Raw genomic sequence first — 16977 nt, forward strand, 5'->3', positions numbered from 1 at the left:
CCATGGATCATTGGACGACCTGCTCTACCTCCTGAGCCACAGTCACCCCTAAAAATGTACTTATCTATCTATTCTATTCTATCATTTACACACCCCATGAAGCCTTGAATTCATGGCGATCTTTTTGTTTTTGTCGCATTCCTGAGCCAATAATTTGATGACAGGGTGGTTGGTCAGTAGAAGACTCTGCTGGTCATCATTGACTGACACATACAGAGATCTCCATATATATCAGTCAGATTGGCGGATGAGTTGTAGGTGTGAGGGCAGAGTAGCCGCCCGAATCTCTATTAAAAATATTATCCAGCCCCAAGTGGTTCAAATGGACCCAGTGTTCATTTAACTCTGAAACTGTACTGGACCTGTAAGGGTTCATTTTGGACCGACCTGTCGGATCTCCTCCAGCACCAGGGTGAAGACCCAGAAGTACAGCACATACTCCAGATTGGTAGGGCCATCGGGTGGGGGCTTGAAATCCACCAATAGCACGTAAGCAAACAGGCACAGGAAGAGGAAGTACATCAGCACGTTGCCTAGGAACGAGGTGACGGGCGCGAACCAGAACTGCCGCCAGCGCTGCACGGCGAACGGACGCTTGGAGACTGAGGCGGTGGAGGAAGAGCCTCCTGCAAGAGTTTGTAAGGAGAGGAGGGACATTTAGGTGATTCCCCTTTGGTCTCTCTACTGCAGAAATGATAGCTTTGAAGTAAAGCATTAAAAGGTTATGTATGTCTGAGGGTTGGCGTTTAGGTAAATGAAAAATGTACAGTAGTGTAGTTCTGGTACACAGTACAACAGTGGTCATTAACATGAGGTACAGCGGGGTTCCAGGGGCTCCCCAGCTAAAATATAGATACTTAATCTTCACTATTATTACTGTACATGTACTTGTAAATACAACTAGAGAACATACAAGAATGTGTATTTTTATCAGAGTTTAATTGTTATCTCTATACCTAAAGTGCCTCAGACAGTCCCCCCTTTGAGTACCCCTGAAATCATTAACATGGGCAAAAGACATGCAGCGTTCAGAAGAACATACCTTTCAGATTTTCCCTGACAGCGTCGTATTCGTCTTTATCTTCCGGACTGGGGCACCATAAGAGGAATCCAAGAGAAAGAAAAAGTATGATTATCACAAACGTCCATGAAAAGATTACTACTATTACTATTATGTGTGAGACTTTCTTTGGCATCATTGTACATTGTTTTTGTATATCCTGCATTTGTGTGTATATTGTTTTGTTTTTTTCAACTGGATATTCCAAGGTATTTATATTTGACTTAAGCAAAGCTTGACTTGAACTCCATAAGAAACAAGCACATAATAAAACGTAGGTGTGTGTGTGTGTGTGTGTGTGTGTGTGTGTGTGTGTGTGTGTGTGTGTGTGTGTGTGTGTGTGTGTGTGTGTGTGTGTGTGTGTGTGTGTGTGCACGCTCGCGTGCGTGCGTGCGTGCGTGCATGCGTGTGTGTGTGTTTGTTTACGTCTTCACGATGTCAGCCAGAGAGAAGACACTGGCATCATTCATTCCGTCCAGACTGTCTGTGTCTTGACCCGGACCCTGATTCACCTCAACCTTCACGTCCTCCTCCTGCTCCCTGAGAGAGAGAGAGAGAGAGAGAGAGAGAGAGAGACAGAGAGAGAGAGAGAGGATGGTAAAACAGTGATATAATTTTAATCCCTGTTTGGAGAATGTTTTTCACTCTACTCTAGTACAGCAACATTACAGTAGTATGCACACTCGCGCACACACACACACACACACACACACACACACACACACACACACACACACACACACACACACACACACCTATAGCTGATGAGGTCTGTGTAGATGAGGGGTGGCAGGAAAAATGAGAGGACCAACTTCCAGACTTCAGTGCTTCTCTCCATGTCGCCCCACCAGATCTGAGACAACAGAGACTACAATCCAGAGAGACACAGAGAGCTCAACAATACACCGACATATCGGCCTTTGACATTCGCAATTATGCGAGGGATTATGTTTAGATTTTTCCACTTTCAATCTGGCATCCCTATTTTGGGAATGGCATAATTGGCATTAAATGCAGAAATGTTCACGGTTTTCCAAAGTAAAAGAAAAAGCATGCAGTAGGAAATGCAGAGTTTAAGGATTAGTGTATGGCCTGCAGGCCTGCTTCTGACCTGAACACCGTCGTGACTGAAGAACAGGCGCGCATCAGCAGCAGTCGCCATCTGTAGACAGGTAGCCCCCGCCCACACTGGAGACTTCCTTATGAGGAGAGTGAAGGTGCGATTCTCACTGCTTTGGTAGCACTGACTGAACACATCTGAAGACACACACACAAGATGAAAAATTAACAGCTAAGTTCCTGCGCCTTCAAGCAGTAGGCTACTTTGGAATTAAGTTCAATTTACCTCTTCAAAGATTTATATACAGTACTGGGCAACTTACAATTACACACGCAGTATAAGTAGTATAAGTACTGTAGGTTTAAGTTCTGTGTTATCCCTAACACAATCTTAGCTTGATAATCAGTCCTTGCTGGCAAGCGACACATGGTGTCACGGAGATTAAGACAAGATACAAACAAACGATCTGTAGTCCTCAGATCTAGATGCCAGGCTGACTTACCATTAGCCAGGTTCTCAAACGTCTGCGCCAGCTCTTTCATGGACACTTTGGTCTCAGTCTCACTCTCCAACTTGGAGAGCTCTCTCAGTATCTTACAGCCGCTCAGCGCACTCAGAACAGACTCCCCTGCCTGACCCGGGAAGACAGAGAAAACGGTTAGTTAACGGTGTCGTCTGAGTTTTTGTGTTGAAGATAAGGTAAGGTAGACGCTGTATTACGCTTAAGTTCTGTTTCAGCTTCACCCAGCTGATGGCTGCTCAGATGGTCGTGAGAAGCCCTCAGGGCACATGGGACATATCAGCCTTCAACACACTGTGCCAGGCATACAGCCCAGCCCCTTGCTTCCAGCAGCCCAACCCACTTTGAGTGGCAGTTGGGGCTCACTTTGACTCGCTCGGTGGAGCCTCTTGTGGCTCAAGTTCGCTTGAGACGACGAGCCTCCAACGCAGTCTAAAACTATACTTTATCGGAAAAAACTTTTGATTGATAACAACTTTGATTGATTGATTGATTGCATAGTTTATTGAACATAAATGTAAAAACACTTAAAACAGCAATCGAGTACAGTCAAACACTCAAAAGGGATAGCACCAAAAAAAGGGTCCTTCCATTTAGGCCCTATGCAATCAATTACATTCCTGTAAAACGAAATAAGGATGGCATAATTCCAAAGAAGAAATGCCCTAAATGTCCTATATCACTGGTTTGCAACTAGCTCTGCACTGGAACGCAAATGTTATACTAACCACAAAGTGGCAGACAGTAATCATTCATTAGAAACTTTGTAAAACATGTACTGCAAGCTCTCCCAGTCCCCAACAGTGTGGAAAATAAATACAGACACACACCCGACTGGTAATCCAGTCGCAGTGTGCCGCGGGTTCGACTCCCGAGCCCGACACGGCCTTTACTGCATGTCTTCCCCCATCTCTCTCCCGTTTCCTGTCAGCCTACTGTCTGTCCCTTCAAAAAACCAATAAAAATATCTTTAAAAAAAAAGAAAAAAATACATAAAATAAGATCTCCAGAGCCTCACCATCTCCCAGAAATAAATGGCCATGTCGCTGCGGTTCTGAAGTACGGCCCAAACGAAGAGTGATGACCAAGGGGAGAGGCAGCGCTGCTCCCGGTATGTACACTCCCCAAGCAGCATCTTGTTCACTTGCTACGTGTGTTACGGTTGATGTGGAGGCGAGAGAAGGGAGAGAATGGGCGCAGAGATGGGGGTGGTCAAAGGGTATGAAATAGGAGGGATGGAGGGAGGGAGGGAGGAGAAGAGCAGATTGATCAGGACAGAGGAACAACAGAGGGGAAACAGCTGTTCATGCTTAGTTTTATCTTTTCCATCGTCCATCCACTAGATGGAGCCAGCTGATCGGGTTGTGTTGGACTGCTGTAAACTTGGAGTACTCATTCTGTAGCTCAGGCAATGCTGGTCAGTAATTACATCATCTGTAAAAGGCAAAGCTGCATATACTGTAATTTATTTTAGATATTTATTTATTTTAGATAGTTCACAGGGTCTGTAAATATGCACTTTAGCTACTGTATGAGATACAGTAGGCCGATTCTACAAATGTCTAATGAACTATTCTAAAGCTTAACAGTTTTCTGAATAACAGTATAACAGTAGTTCTCCAACTCTTTTATGTCAAGAACATAGATACCCTCATAGATACCCTCACAAAAACATGCCGTAATCCTGGTCTCTAAAACTGCCTCCCCCTGGCCAGCCAGGGCGCCTGATGGAGGGGAAAGGAACTGGTCGGAATAACGTGTCCCTTCCACGCGCTACGTCCGGCCGGGGAAATTCCCCTCTGTCAGGTGAAAAGAAGCAGCTTGGACTCCTCATGCATAGAAGGAGGCATGAGGTCAGTCCGCTGCCCCCCCAGGTTGGCAGAGGAAGTGTAGCGCCCAGGATTACATTAGATAATTGGCACTGGGTGAAAAGAAAACTGGGTTACAAAATCGTGGGATAAAAAAAAAAAAAAAAAAAAAAAAACTCATACAATTATATGTACAGTATTTGGCCACCAACCCCCATCTAAAAAAAGCAAAGATTTGAGTTAAAACTGTTCGCCTTTGAAAAAAACCCCATATATATTCAAAAGATTTGCACACATTTTCATGATTTAAAAGAAAAGGCAGATCTACAAGCTCATAGTGTGGCATGGAGAGACGCACTATGAGTTTGTACATCTGCTATTCTATAATGGTTAAAGTGGTCATAGCTCAAATCTAACGTGTTTAATAATTGCTTAAACATAATGGCTTGTCATTGTCATTGCAACTCCACGTGTTTGTCAGTATTGGACATATACCGTATGAGCAAAGTGCACTGGTAGTGAGTTTCACTGACCTTCAGAGCTTTCCTGGTGCCGGTGCTTTGGTCCAGACCGAGAGGTCCATAACCCTAACCCTAACCCACTGACCTTCAGAGCTTTCCTGGTGCCGGTGCTTTGGTCCAGACCGAGAGGTCCATAACCCTAACCCTAACCCACTGACCTTCAGAGCTTTCCTGGTGCCGGTGCTTTGGTCCAGACCGAGAGGTCCATAACCCTAACCCTAACCCACTGACCTTCAGAGCTTTCCTGGTGCCTGTGCTTTGGTTCAGACCAAGAGGTCCATAACCCTAACCCTAACCCACTGACCTTCAGAGCTTTCCTGGTGCCGGTGCTTTGGTCCAGACCAAGAGGTCCATAACCCTAACCCTAACCCTAACCCACTGACCTTCAGAGCTTTCCTGGTGCCGGTGCTTTGGTCCAGACCGAGAGGTCCATAACCCTAACCCTAACCCACTGACCTTCAGAGCTTTCCTGGTGCCGGTGCTTTGGTTCAGACCAAGAGGTCCATAACCCTAACCCTAACCCACTGACCTTCAGAGCTTTCCTGGTGCCGGTGCTTTGGTCCAGACCGAGAGGTCCATAGTAGAACGGCTGACACACGTCACCAAGCAGGTCCCACAGCAGACGAGACACCTGGGGGAGGACAAGACCACGCCATTATGTGTCACATTTCTATATGGATATCACACTCTTAGAATAACTTGTATATACTATATATACTGTAAATGATATTAAAAAATCTATTGTCTTTAAAAATATTGGCAAAACATCATTGCATTTTTAAGAAGCAATGGATGTAAATAATTTCTTTTCGTAACCCAACCTTTTCTCCAGATTTTTTTTTCATCTAGATTTTTCAAATCAATCCCCATTTTAAAATGCGATGAGATAACTCTATGACCAAAATTGACCACGTAATGACATTTAGTGTGTTGGATTATCAATCTTGCGGGCAAGCCGATTTCCATACCATAGGCATACCGCAATGAATGGAATTCAATGGCTTCCTCAGAAATCAAACGAACCACAGTATGCTTTGTAAAATGCTCAGTCCTGGTAAATGGGCTACACATGCCAGACCACCAGTATGTCCTCTCAGACCATGACTGCATACAGGAGTGATAATGGTCCCACTGAAGCGGCTTCAGTGAAGCCTGATTCATAATTAGTTGCACATGGCAGCGGGCAACCAAGTAAAACAGGCATAACAGTGTTATAAAAAGGCCACTGTGCCACCCTCTTGTTCTAGTGTTGATTTCGTCTACTAACTGCACGTAACTCGAGAACCGTTTGCCCCACCGACTTCATATTCGACACACGCGTTCCACACCACCGAAGGGAGTGCAGTGCCCAGGCTCTGGTCAGGCTCTGCCAGTGGGCCTAATCAGCCAAAATCCCCCACCTGTGCAATTTCCAGCCACTGCCTCAGCCAATTGATTGCCATGGCAGCCCACACCTGACAATTGATTAGCTTACTTAACCACAGTCACAGTCAGTCAGTTTGCCCTCTTCACACACAGGCAGATAGAGACAGAGATCTCCATGTGAGACACAGACAGACAGTGGTACTGCAGGCTCAGCTTGCGGCTCGAATGGGCCTCATCTGAGTTTTTTGGGCTTCCACCTGACTAAAATGTGACTAAAACATTTCTTCAAAATTTGCTGTCAAAATCAACAGCCTCTTGTTCACCTCATACAAGCTGAGCTCCTTGGCTGACGCAGGCCCCTGCATCAGACGCTGGGGACTCTGTGAGCTCTTCAGGGAGCCGTCCATGGAGCCCGCCAGGCCGTGCCTCTCGCTGAGGCGCCTCTGAAGCAAGGTGTAGACCAGCGAGCTGTCGTCCAGAGAGCGGTACAAGTCCTCCAGCCGTCGGTACGTCAGGTAGTCCAAGATGTTGAGGCCGTTCTCACAGAAGAGGCGCACAAACTGGGGCTTGTCGTTGATGAGCGCGTCCGTCATGGAGTCCTCCAGATCGTCGTACTAAAAATATAATCAGTTCAGTCGTTATCTTTTTATTTTAACATTTTTTTATTGGGTTTTTTTTCCACTTTAAAATACAGGACATACAAAGACAGAAAAGGAACAATACAAAACATGAAATAAAAACAACACAGATCTACCACCCACCCTCCCACCCACCCACCCGCCCCGAGGGGAGGGGAGGGTGAAGCACAATTAAATGTTTTGTAGTTCAGTAACTTCAGTCGTTATCTGAAAGGAATTATTCATTGCAGATAAGTGATGCATTTTTTTTCTAATCCCCTCTGCCCACTTGCTTTTTATACAGGTGATTCGTAGATATAGCACAGCATTAGATTACAGTAGATTAAGCACAGAATGCTGTCTATACTGTAGGCGAGGATGAAACCTATGGGCTGAATAGCCGTTCTTATACTGTACATTTCATTCCATCATTGGGCTAACTTCTAGTCAGTGAAATAACAACAATGAAATGAAACTGTCTGGAACACCATCAAGGACCCATGGCTGACTGACTGGGCTCCCATCAGCCCTTTCATTCAGTGCATCATTTGGAAGGCTAAAGCAGGCCTCGCTGCTCACCTTCCACTGGATGTCTCCATTGAAGAGCTCAGTCTTGGCAATGTCCACTCTGTCCCAGGCCACTGCCAGCTTCAACTCCTCTGTGTACTCACTGGCATCACTAGCCACTCGTTTACTGGCTGACCACACACACATAGTCAGTCACACACACACACACACACACACACACACACACACACACACACACACACACACACACACACACACACACACACACACACACACACACACACACACACACACACACACACACACACAATAAAATGACAACCATGAAAACCTACACAACTGGAAAATCTGATTTTGATAAAAGTCTAGATTTTATTTAGTTGTCTCCATAAAGTTACTACACTGCACAAAATGTCAGCCTTTGGCAATGTCGAAACGAATGAAACGGTTTAACTGTGCAATAAATACATTAATAAATAGCTGTTATTGTGTGCCTGTGTTACTGACAGAAAAAAGCTGAAAAGTTTTCTGAAAAAGCTATGTTTCTATGTCAGTCGTTCTTCAATTTTTTATTTTTCAATACCACCAAAAGGGGTTCCCGCCAAAAATAGGTTAAAGAAATATATTGCGTACAACATATCACATCAGTGACAAAACAATTTCATGTACTGTACATATGATATTACATTAATGTTCCTCTCTGACCAGGCCTTTGAGCATCACAGTATCATGTACATGAGGACAGAATGTTTACCTCTGACCAGGGCTTTGAGGATCACAGTATCAAAGTCATCAGGACTGTCCTGCCCTCCATTAAACAATGTGATCAGATCTCTGTTCTGATAAATACTGAGAGTCTGGAGGGAGATGGACAGAGGGAGAAAGTAAGGGGAAAGTGATATTTGGGAAAAACAGTCTTTACAAATATACGCTAGCGCGCACACACACACACACACACACACACACACACACACACACACACACACACACACACACACACACACACACACACACACACACACACACACACACACACACACACACACACACACACACACACACACACACACACACACACACACACACACACTCTCACCCTGTCCACAAGTTTCTCGAGGTCGGCTTCTACAGGGAAGTGCCTCCTGACCTTCTCACGGGTTCTGTCACGGAGCTCCGCGCTGGGCCCCTCGCCCACGTCCCCCTCCGCTGAGGGGGAAACGGGACTGAGGGGAATGGAGGGGAGGTCGACCAGCACCTCACTGATCAAGTCCGCTGCAGGCCCGGTACCAGCCAGGACTAGCCAGGGAGTGGCCTTCCTTAGAGAAAGGTCCACTCGCTGAGAGACAGAGAGAGAGAGAGAGAGAGAGAGAGAGAGAGAGAGAGAGAGAGAGAGGGGGAGAGATAGAGAGCAACATAGAGAGTGACATAGAGAGATAGACAGTTACATGAAACATATAATATATACATCAGTGGTTCTCAAACCTTTCAAACCGCGAACTCCAAAAATAATAATATTTGAACTGGGGACCCCCCCCCCCCGACAAGCCTGAGAATTGTGGGAGTTCTATTTCGTCCCTGCTGACCGCCAGAGGCGGTGCTTTAAGCATGAATATGTCCTTCGCGCATGCGTCGTCGAGTGTTGTATACAAACAAAGTCAATTTTGACCCCGTGATGACCCGAAGTAGTCTATATCTTCCGGCAGTCTGCAGGGGATCAGTCTCTAATTTTTCTCGCGCGTCGTGGTGAGAAATTTGCACTGGGCTGCGAGGTATTGCTATGCAATACAATATGCAGCTACGGTGCCTGTACCTGGTCGCCGGTAGTTCTGTGACGGCGTGACTGCCTGTCGGAGTAGCGTTTGTTCGCCCTCCAGGAACTGCGACTATGGTTTTCTATCTCCTCGATGAATGGAGTTTATTTCGCGGATTCACGTGGACGCAGGAGCGTCCAATCTCTCTCGCCGGTAAGGAAGGCTAACCCCCCTCGGACAAAAGGTACGTTATCGTTTAAAGTGGTGCTATCCCCGCTAAACAGACGTCCAAATGATATGATATATATTTTTATCATGGCATAAACTCTTGTGAGTAGAGGCTGCGTTCGCGCCGCCTCCCTGCTCTGCATAAAAGTTTTTTTCGACTGTGAACGCTAACAGACGTTCAAATTATATGATTATTGTATCATGGCATAAACTCTTGTGAGTAGAGGCTGCGTTCGCGCCGCCTCCCTGCTCTGCATAAAAGTTTTTTTCGACTGTGAACGCTAACAGACGTTCAAATTATATGATTATTGTATCATGGCATAAACTCTTGTGAGGAGAGGCTGCGTTCGCGCCGCCTCCCTGCTCTGCATGTTTTGTTCAACTGTGAACGCTAGCGCTTATTATAAGCGACTATAAGACTTGCCGAAGGATAAGAACACTGTCATAATATTACCTTCGTTTGATAAACACGCTACTGTCAAGCTTTGGTTAGCCCCTGCTGATGGCAAGCATTGTCGCTACATACTCTCAGCAGTCGACATATAACTTATGACTTAAGTTAGTTAAGGCTAACCGGCATTTTCTGTTTGACAAGCCCCGCTGGCCAAAGCCATATACCAATATTGGCAGCATTCAAGCTTAACCGCTTTTGCGAATAGCTTGTATTCTTGTTGTTATTATTAGCCCGGTACAGGAGCAGCTACCTGCGTCCTCCCAGGGTATTGATGTTGCTACCAGTATAGTCTGTAGCTAAATAGCTATTGGTGTACATAGCCTGTCTGGTTGTTAACCCAGCTGGCCCCCAGCAGTGGGCCTAGCTGAAGCTGCTACCAGTATGTATTATTATACAGTATGATTTTATATTATTTTATTTTAATGTGAAGCACTTTGAGTTACATTTATGTATGAAAATGTGCTATATAAATAAAGTTTATTATTATTATGTCTGGAGCTCAAAGCTCCATTAACAGTTTTTGCATATACAGTGGGTGCAACTTGGTTTGTCCACCTGTAGGTCCCATTAACCCAGCTGGTCCCCAGCACAGGGTATCTGGCACTGCTGCCAGCGTAGCTCACAGCAGCTACCAGTAGTTTAAAGTTAAAGCTGTTTATGAACAGGCTATAGCTTGTCTTGTTTTTAGTAGCCCAGCTGGTCTCCAGCATAGATCTCTAACTGGCGCTGCTACCTGTAGTTGTAGCCCAAGCGCTTATTATACTATCTAAGATAAAAGAAAAAAAAAGCTATCTGTGTATAGCTTGCTTTACTGTTTGTTGGCCCAGCTGGTACAGGGCAGGCAGCGTATGCGCTCCGCTCCTCCAGCATACGGCCAGCTTGATGTTACTTACTACTAATGTTTGTTAGCTCAAGCATTTATTAACAGCTATCGGTGTATAGCTTGTTCTGTTCTTAGCTGCAGCTGATACAGGCAGCGTACGCGCTCCCTTCCTTCGGCAGGTGGCCCCTATTGGTGGAGCTATCGGTTGTAGCCTTTTCTCCAAAACTAGCTTGTGTCGGTTTATTTAACCAAACTTCTGGCTGGGGTAGGCAGCGTTAGTGCTCCCTCCTCCCAGCATGAATGCGTAGCAGTGCACACTTGACTAGTGTATTGGAAGTGTCTTTTGTTTCGCTCTGGACTAGCAAACATAAATTACAATAGTCTGGTTGCCCTTTCAGGGCAACCACACTAATAATAATGCACTTGGAGTTTGGATAAATGTCATAGTGCTGGGATAAGCGTTCGCATAGGAAACACTACAGCTGCTACATAGCAGCGTCCAAACCTTGACTGGAGGCTACTTTATTATCATAATTTATAAGTAAGCCTCCGCCGGGGGTACAGGTAGCGTACGAGCTCCCCTCCCCCACCGCGACCATGCAGGTCGCACAGTCTATCTAACAGCAACATCTGTGCGCTGTTTCTATGATGCACTTTACATCTGGTTGAATCTCAAAGTGCTACAATGAGCATTTGCATAAAACGTAAATGCATGCTGCGGCAGGTATAGCAGCATTCAGTTTTTCGATTAAGTCATTAGATGCCGATCTAAGTTAAAGCCTCTGCTGGTACAGGCAGCGTCCGCGCTCCCTTCCTACAGCATACGGCCCCACCCCTAGCAACCAGTAGCGTCCGCGCCCTGGGCTAGTTGGGACTGGTGTGCACCGGCCGGCCCAAAGGAACCGGTGCCACCACAACGGAAAGTTCCCACTTTTGTACCTCGAAAGCCTCTGCTGGTACAGGCAGCGTACGCGCCTCCTCCCCCCAGCATACGGCCAACACCTAGCAACCAGCAGCGTCCGCGCCCTGGGCTAGTTGGGACTTGTGCGCACCGGCCGGTCCAGAGTAACCGGTGCCACCACAATGGAGAGCTCCCACTTTTGTACCTCGTATGAAGCTCTCCTTCAGCCGTGAGCCAACCTTGGTCCTGCCCCGTGTGCCAGGAGGAAAAGGTCTGACCGCTGGCTACAGCAGATCCGAGAGGGCTCAGCTATCTGCGGAGTTGGCCCACATGAGGTCCATGCTCACTTCGGATGACACCTAGGCACCTCGGAGGGTGCCGAAGCGCCTCCCTCTCTGATGCCACAGCTGACTCGAGGTTGATGTGCTCTCCCCGACAGCTAAGCTATGCACTTCCATGACTATGAGGAAGATGCAGAAGGCAGTGCCTCCCAGGCATCAGAGCCAGCCTCCCACTTCTCAGCTCATGCGCATAGCCGTGGAACGCATACTAAAGCAGGCAGTCGGCTCCTCCAAGCGCCTACTGCAGACGCGGCTTTGCCGTCTTCGCCGTCCTCCACGCCTGTACCTGAGTCAGCTACAGGCCTGCCGGGCGGACGATCAGGGCTTTCTCCCATCTCTATACCGATGGCGAAATCCTGGCAGCCCTGCCCTGATTGAAAAAAGTGTCCTGAGACAACCCGTTACGACTTGACACTTTAATAGATTGGAACGCACAAGGCGATAAGGGCTGGCCTGGGTTACATGCCAGCCACCAAGCCTGTCACTGCATCCCTCATTGTGTTCTCCAACGAGGCCCGGCGGCGGAACGCTAGGTGACCTCGACCCCAGTACAGGAGCACAGGCAACCTGCTCACTGGGGCCTCCTTTTCACACCTAATAGTGGCAACGTTAATACTGGCTCAGCCACCTTGGGTGTATCACTGGAGGCATTGGCGTCATGTCCTCAGAGCACGGACGGCTGATGCCCATCGTATCTCTAGCCCGTCGCCAAGCCGGGTTTCCACAGTCAAGCTTGACTGATGAGACTAGGCCAACTCTCCGTAGTCTCCCTGAGGAGCCAGGAGCACTAGGTGGTTCAGCCGGGGCGAGAAGCGCCGGAGCGAACCATCCAGGTGGGGAAGACCAGGCTGCAGCTTGTAGGCCTACGACACATCACGCCTCCCAAAGGGCCGAGCTCCAACATTGATGAAATCATCTTGACTGCCCTCGGAGCTCACGTATCACCGCCGGCCCACACTAGAGGCCAGCGTGTTCCCTGGCGTCCCACGCAGGGACCTGACTGTGACGTTCCGGGCTGTGCAGCGCCTTCTGACGCCAGCCCCCCATATCCGGCGGGTCAAAATGGCCATTATCAGCAACATGACGAGAGCCCTACTATCAGACCAGGAGTGATGTGTCCTCCTGCCCAAGGGCGCAACAGAGGCTGTATATCCTCAGTCACACTAAGGGAAGTCCGATCTACATACTTCCTTGTGACGCAAGACAGACGGGTGTCGACATGTCTTGAAGCTGATGGGACCCAACAGGTTTATGAAGTTCGTGCCAGTCTACTGGGCCGAACACGGCAATGTGCTGGAGCGGCAAGTGGTGTGCTCCGCTCTACAGCACTTCCTGCCGTATTTTTATTTAACCTTTATTTAACCAGTAAAAAAATCACATTGAGACTTGTGTGCACTTCCTGCCGTACAGGAGAGGCGAGCACATTCTCATACGTTCGGGCAACACCTCGATCGTGTATCACGTAAGTCATCGGGCAGGGCCACGTTTGCTTGGCTGCTGTAGGTGTCTATGGACCCCCTCCTGACTTGGGCAGCCTCCCCGCCCGATCAGCCTATAGGCAAGTTGTCTGAGTGGAGAGCGGGACTACATGGTAGGCTCTCCCTCCCATCGAAAGCTTCCATGAGGGGAGCGGTACCCCATCCAGTGGTGGTGAACACTAATCAGAGGCTACCCCGGCAGAGCGGAGGTGGACCTCCTCACCCTGGACCTCACTAACCTCCCTGGTTCTCCCTAACGGAGACACCCAGCCCACCGGGCCAGGACGCAAGGGTCCGACGGTTTCATAGAACCTGAACGCCACAAATGGCTGTCAGCCTGCTGGACTTCTTAGGCTTCCTGCCACATAGCCAGTATGAACGGAACGACCTACATCGTTCCTGACACACATGGCCCTAAGCAGACCACCGCCCACAGGGCACTATCCTTTTAAATGCGCACTGCCAGAGGCACTGCATATGCCTTGCCACTGCCTCTCTGATACGACCAGCGCCTCAGAGTTATTTAGGAGGGTCACACCATACTGCTGGTTGCCCCCCCCCCCCCCCCCCAGCCAAGAAGTACTTGGTCTCCAGACCCAGTCGGAGGACGCCATGGCGTCTCCCCGACAGAGGTCTCCCCAACTGGGAGGCGGTCGGATACGGCATTCAAATGCTCAACGCCCCCAACTGTGCGTTTGGCCACTGGCGGCCCTGAACCGCTGTGTGGAACCAGCCAGGCATGCCACCCTGAATTCAAGGGTGACATCCATGACATCCATCAGGCTACTGTACGATAACCGATGGAACCTATTTCCAACTGAGGCCAGAGCAAAGACCTAGTGCGCTGCTCTGCCTACCTGTCTGGAGTTCCGCAGTCCCTCCTAGACAAGGGCCGATCTCCTACTCTAAAAGCATAAGTAGGAGCAATATCATGTTGATATGCTAGAATCAATATTGCTGTAACGAAGCGTGTCCGTGAGCGGCACGTCCCGTCTGTTAGTGACTTGCGTTCGAAGCAAAGCTCAGACGGCCTGAGTGTCTCTGTGGCCGAACAGTGTTCCTCCTGAGGGTGCTGTCACATACACACCTCAACCAGCCTATACGGCTAGCATAGTTTTACCCTCCACCAGGAGAGTGGATGGACGAGCGGGACCTATTGCGCCCAGTGTGGGCCCTGAGAGCCGCTTGTTAGACCTGCCGAATGCTTTCGGCGGTCAGAATGGCTGTTCCGTTGTGACGATGGCCCTTTCAAAGGTAGCGCTCTCTCCAGACAGCGCCCGCCCCACACTATTGTGGATGCCATCAACCACGTTTATGGGGCGAGTGATCGTACCTTACCATTTGGCGTGAGGTGCCACTCTTAACGGGAGCGTCCCCACATCATGGGCTGCCCCGAGGGAAGTACCCCTGGAATGTATCTGTGCCGCTGCCTCATGGGCATCACAGCGAGTTGTCTGTTCCTCTGGGTGAGTGTTGCCACTCCCCACCCGCTGGACGTGGTCCTCTTACGAGACTCCTCCAAGCCTACTCCTTATGGTTTGTGATCAGGATCCCTCGTGACTTGGCTGGCATAAGTCATTCATGCTTAAAGCACCGCCTCTGGCGGTCAGCAGGGACGAAATAGAACGATAGTTACGTATGTAACTACGGTTCTATGAGTCCCGAATGACCGCCAGAGGCACTCTGTCACTCAGAATCCTCGAGTTCGCGCGAGAAAATTCTGTAGAGACTGATCCCCTGCAGACTGCCGGAAGATATAGACTACTTCGGGTCATCACGGGGTCAAAATTGACTTTGTTTGTATACAACACTCGACGACGCATGCGCGAAGGACATATTCATGCTTAAAGCACCGCCTCTGGCGGTCATTCGGGACTCATAGAACCGTAGTTACATACGTAACTATCGTTTTGAGGCATTACATGTTGTTTGACTCGGCTCCACAGAGTTGTGAAAATAGCCCATCTACAACTCACAATGCCTCGCAACATGAGACATTGTGAGCATGTAGATTGGATCATTTCAAAATGTTTGACAATTTGGCGGCTGCCAATGTTTATTGTTTAACCTTTTTTTTATAGTATAGTGTAGTTTGTTGTATTTTAGAGGTATTAAAAGGTCTTAAAAGTCACTTTAGAAACGGGCAGATACCCTGAGTATACACTTGTACTGTATGTTGGATTGTTTACTGTTGAGTGAGGAAACAATGATGACCTTAAGCACATCATCAGGGTGGGGACGCCCAACATCATTTGGTAACCCATAGGTTGAAAGCCACTGATATACTATACATGACATACATAGTGTGGCTGTATAGGATGTATTTGCATACCTCTAGCATAGAGGCATCTCCTGATATGAGCATACACAACACCGGGATCTCAATACTGCCACTGCCTGTTGGACAAAGACATGGGGAAGGTGAGAGAGGGCTTTCAAATGATTCAAAACAAAGTTTGACCCTGGTAAACATCGACCTTTTGAGGACTATATTACTGCTGAAGATCAGTGTTCTGATAATCACATTATGCATTGTGGACAGTGGACACGCTAGTTGTTGGATTAATGGTGTCTGTTTTCACACCAGTAGTGAATTTCTGCTTTGAAACCTAAGAAACATGTGATCTGTCCAGTTTGGGAAATATTTTGCAAAGACCAAGGATGAAAAGGCAAAAGGGTAGGGCAGACAATAACCAATTTACACCACAGTTAACAGTTCAGTTGCACCTCGCCTGAGATTGAGTCCACAGCAGGGTTCAGAAGGGGACTGGTCTCTCTCTATCTATCTCTGTATATCTGTCCCAGCAGGGTTCAGAAGGGGACTGGTCTCTCTCTATCTATCTCTGTATATCTGTCCCAGCAGGGTTCAGAAGGGGACTGGTCTCTCTCTATCTATCTCTGTATATCTGAGGGTTCAGAAGGGGACTGGTCTCTCTATCTATGTCTGTATATCTGTCTGAAAATAGACCAATCACAGCTCAGCTCATGCTGCCACGTAGCTACATACAGCCAACCACGGGGCTAAGAACCGTCAACGTTAGCGACTTGTGTATCATCTTCCCGGTTATGATGATTCTCTCAGGGTTTGTTTTATTTTCATACTAAGCATCGAAGGCTCTCCTGCAAATACAATCTGCACATCACACTGTACATAATCACTAATGGACGGCATTTGCGTCAGTAATAGAGGAACAGGAAAATGGGTGCCCACTACACACCATGTATAACATTTTCAACTTAAAAAAGCCCCATCACACAAAGGCCCTAGTGTCAGCCTGTTGCTCCCGTAGGGTGAGTAATTATAATAAATAAATACCCCCATTGTGCCTCTATCAGTGCTCTCAGAATTATTGGGAAATGTGTGACAGTGTTGTCTCGCTTTTGGACAATGTGAGGTTGAGATATGAACGTCTTATATGAGGCGTCCGTAAAGTATGGATGTAGAACAAATCTGTGTGTCACGTCTGTGTACAATGGAGAAAAATAGTGGCAGTGGGAATACCTGACATTACTGTCAGTTTG

At 47.8% G+C, this 16977-nt stretch overlaps 1 protein-coding gene across 1 annotated transcript in view; it reads right to left on the reverse strand.

The window, feature by feature from the left end:
• Positions 1-16977, reverse strand: part of trpm4a (transient receptor potential cation channel, subfamily M, member 4a) — a 47482-nt gene that overhangs the window by 13480 nt on the left and 17025 nt on the right. The window contains exons 8-20 of the mRNA XM_080776242.1: positions 15788-15852; positions 8576-8815; positions 8234-8336; positions 7531-7649; positions 6658-6948; positions 5499-5600; positions 3659-3787; positions 2623-2752; positions 2172-2317; positions 1816-1928; positions 1487-1600; positions 1043-1089; positions 388-626 (exon numbers count right to left, since the gene is read on the reverse strand). Of these exons, the coding sequence (XP_080632368.1) occupies positions 388-626; positions 1043-1089; positions 1487-1600; positions 1816-1928; positions 2172-2317; positions 2623-2752; positions 3659-3787; positions 5499-5600; positions 6658-6948; positions 7531-7649; positions 8234-8336; positions 8576-8815; positions 15788-15852 (1838 nt within the window). The remainder of the gene's footprint in view (positions 1-387; positions 627-1042; positions 1090-1486; positions 1601-1815; positions 1929-2171; positions 2318-2622; positions 2753-3658; positions 3788-5498; positions 5601-6657; positions 6949-7530; positions 7650-8233; positions 8337-8575; positions 8816-15787; positions 15853-16977) is intronic.

Source organism: Protomyctophum bolini, assembly GCF_963924005.1.
Source record: "Protomyctophum bolini genome assembly, chromosome: 11".
In the NCBI taxonomy this organism is placed as follows: Eukaryota; Metazoa; Chordata; class Actinopteri; order Myctophiformes; family Myctophidae; genus Protomyctophum; species Protomyctophum bolini.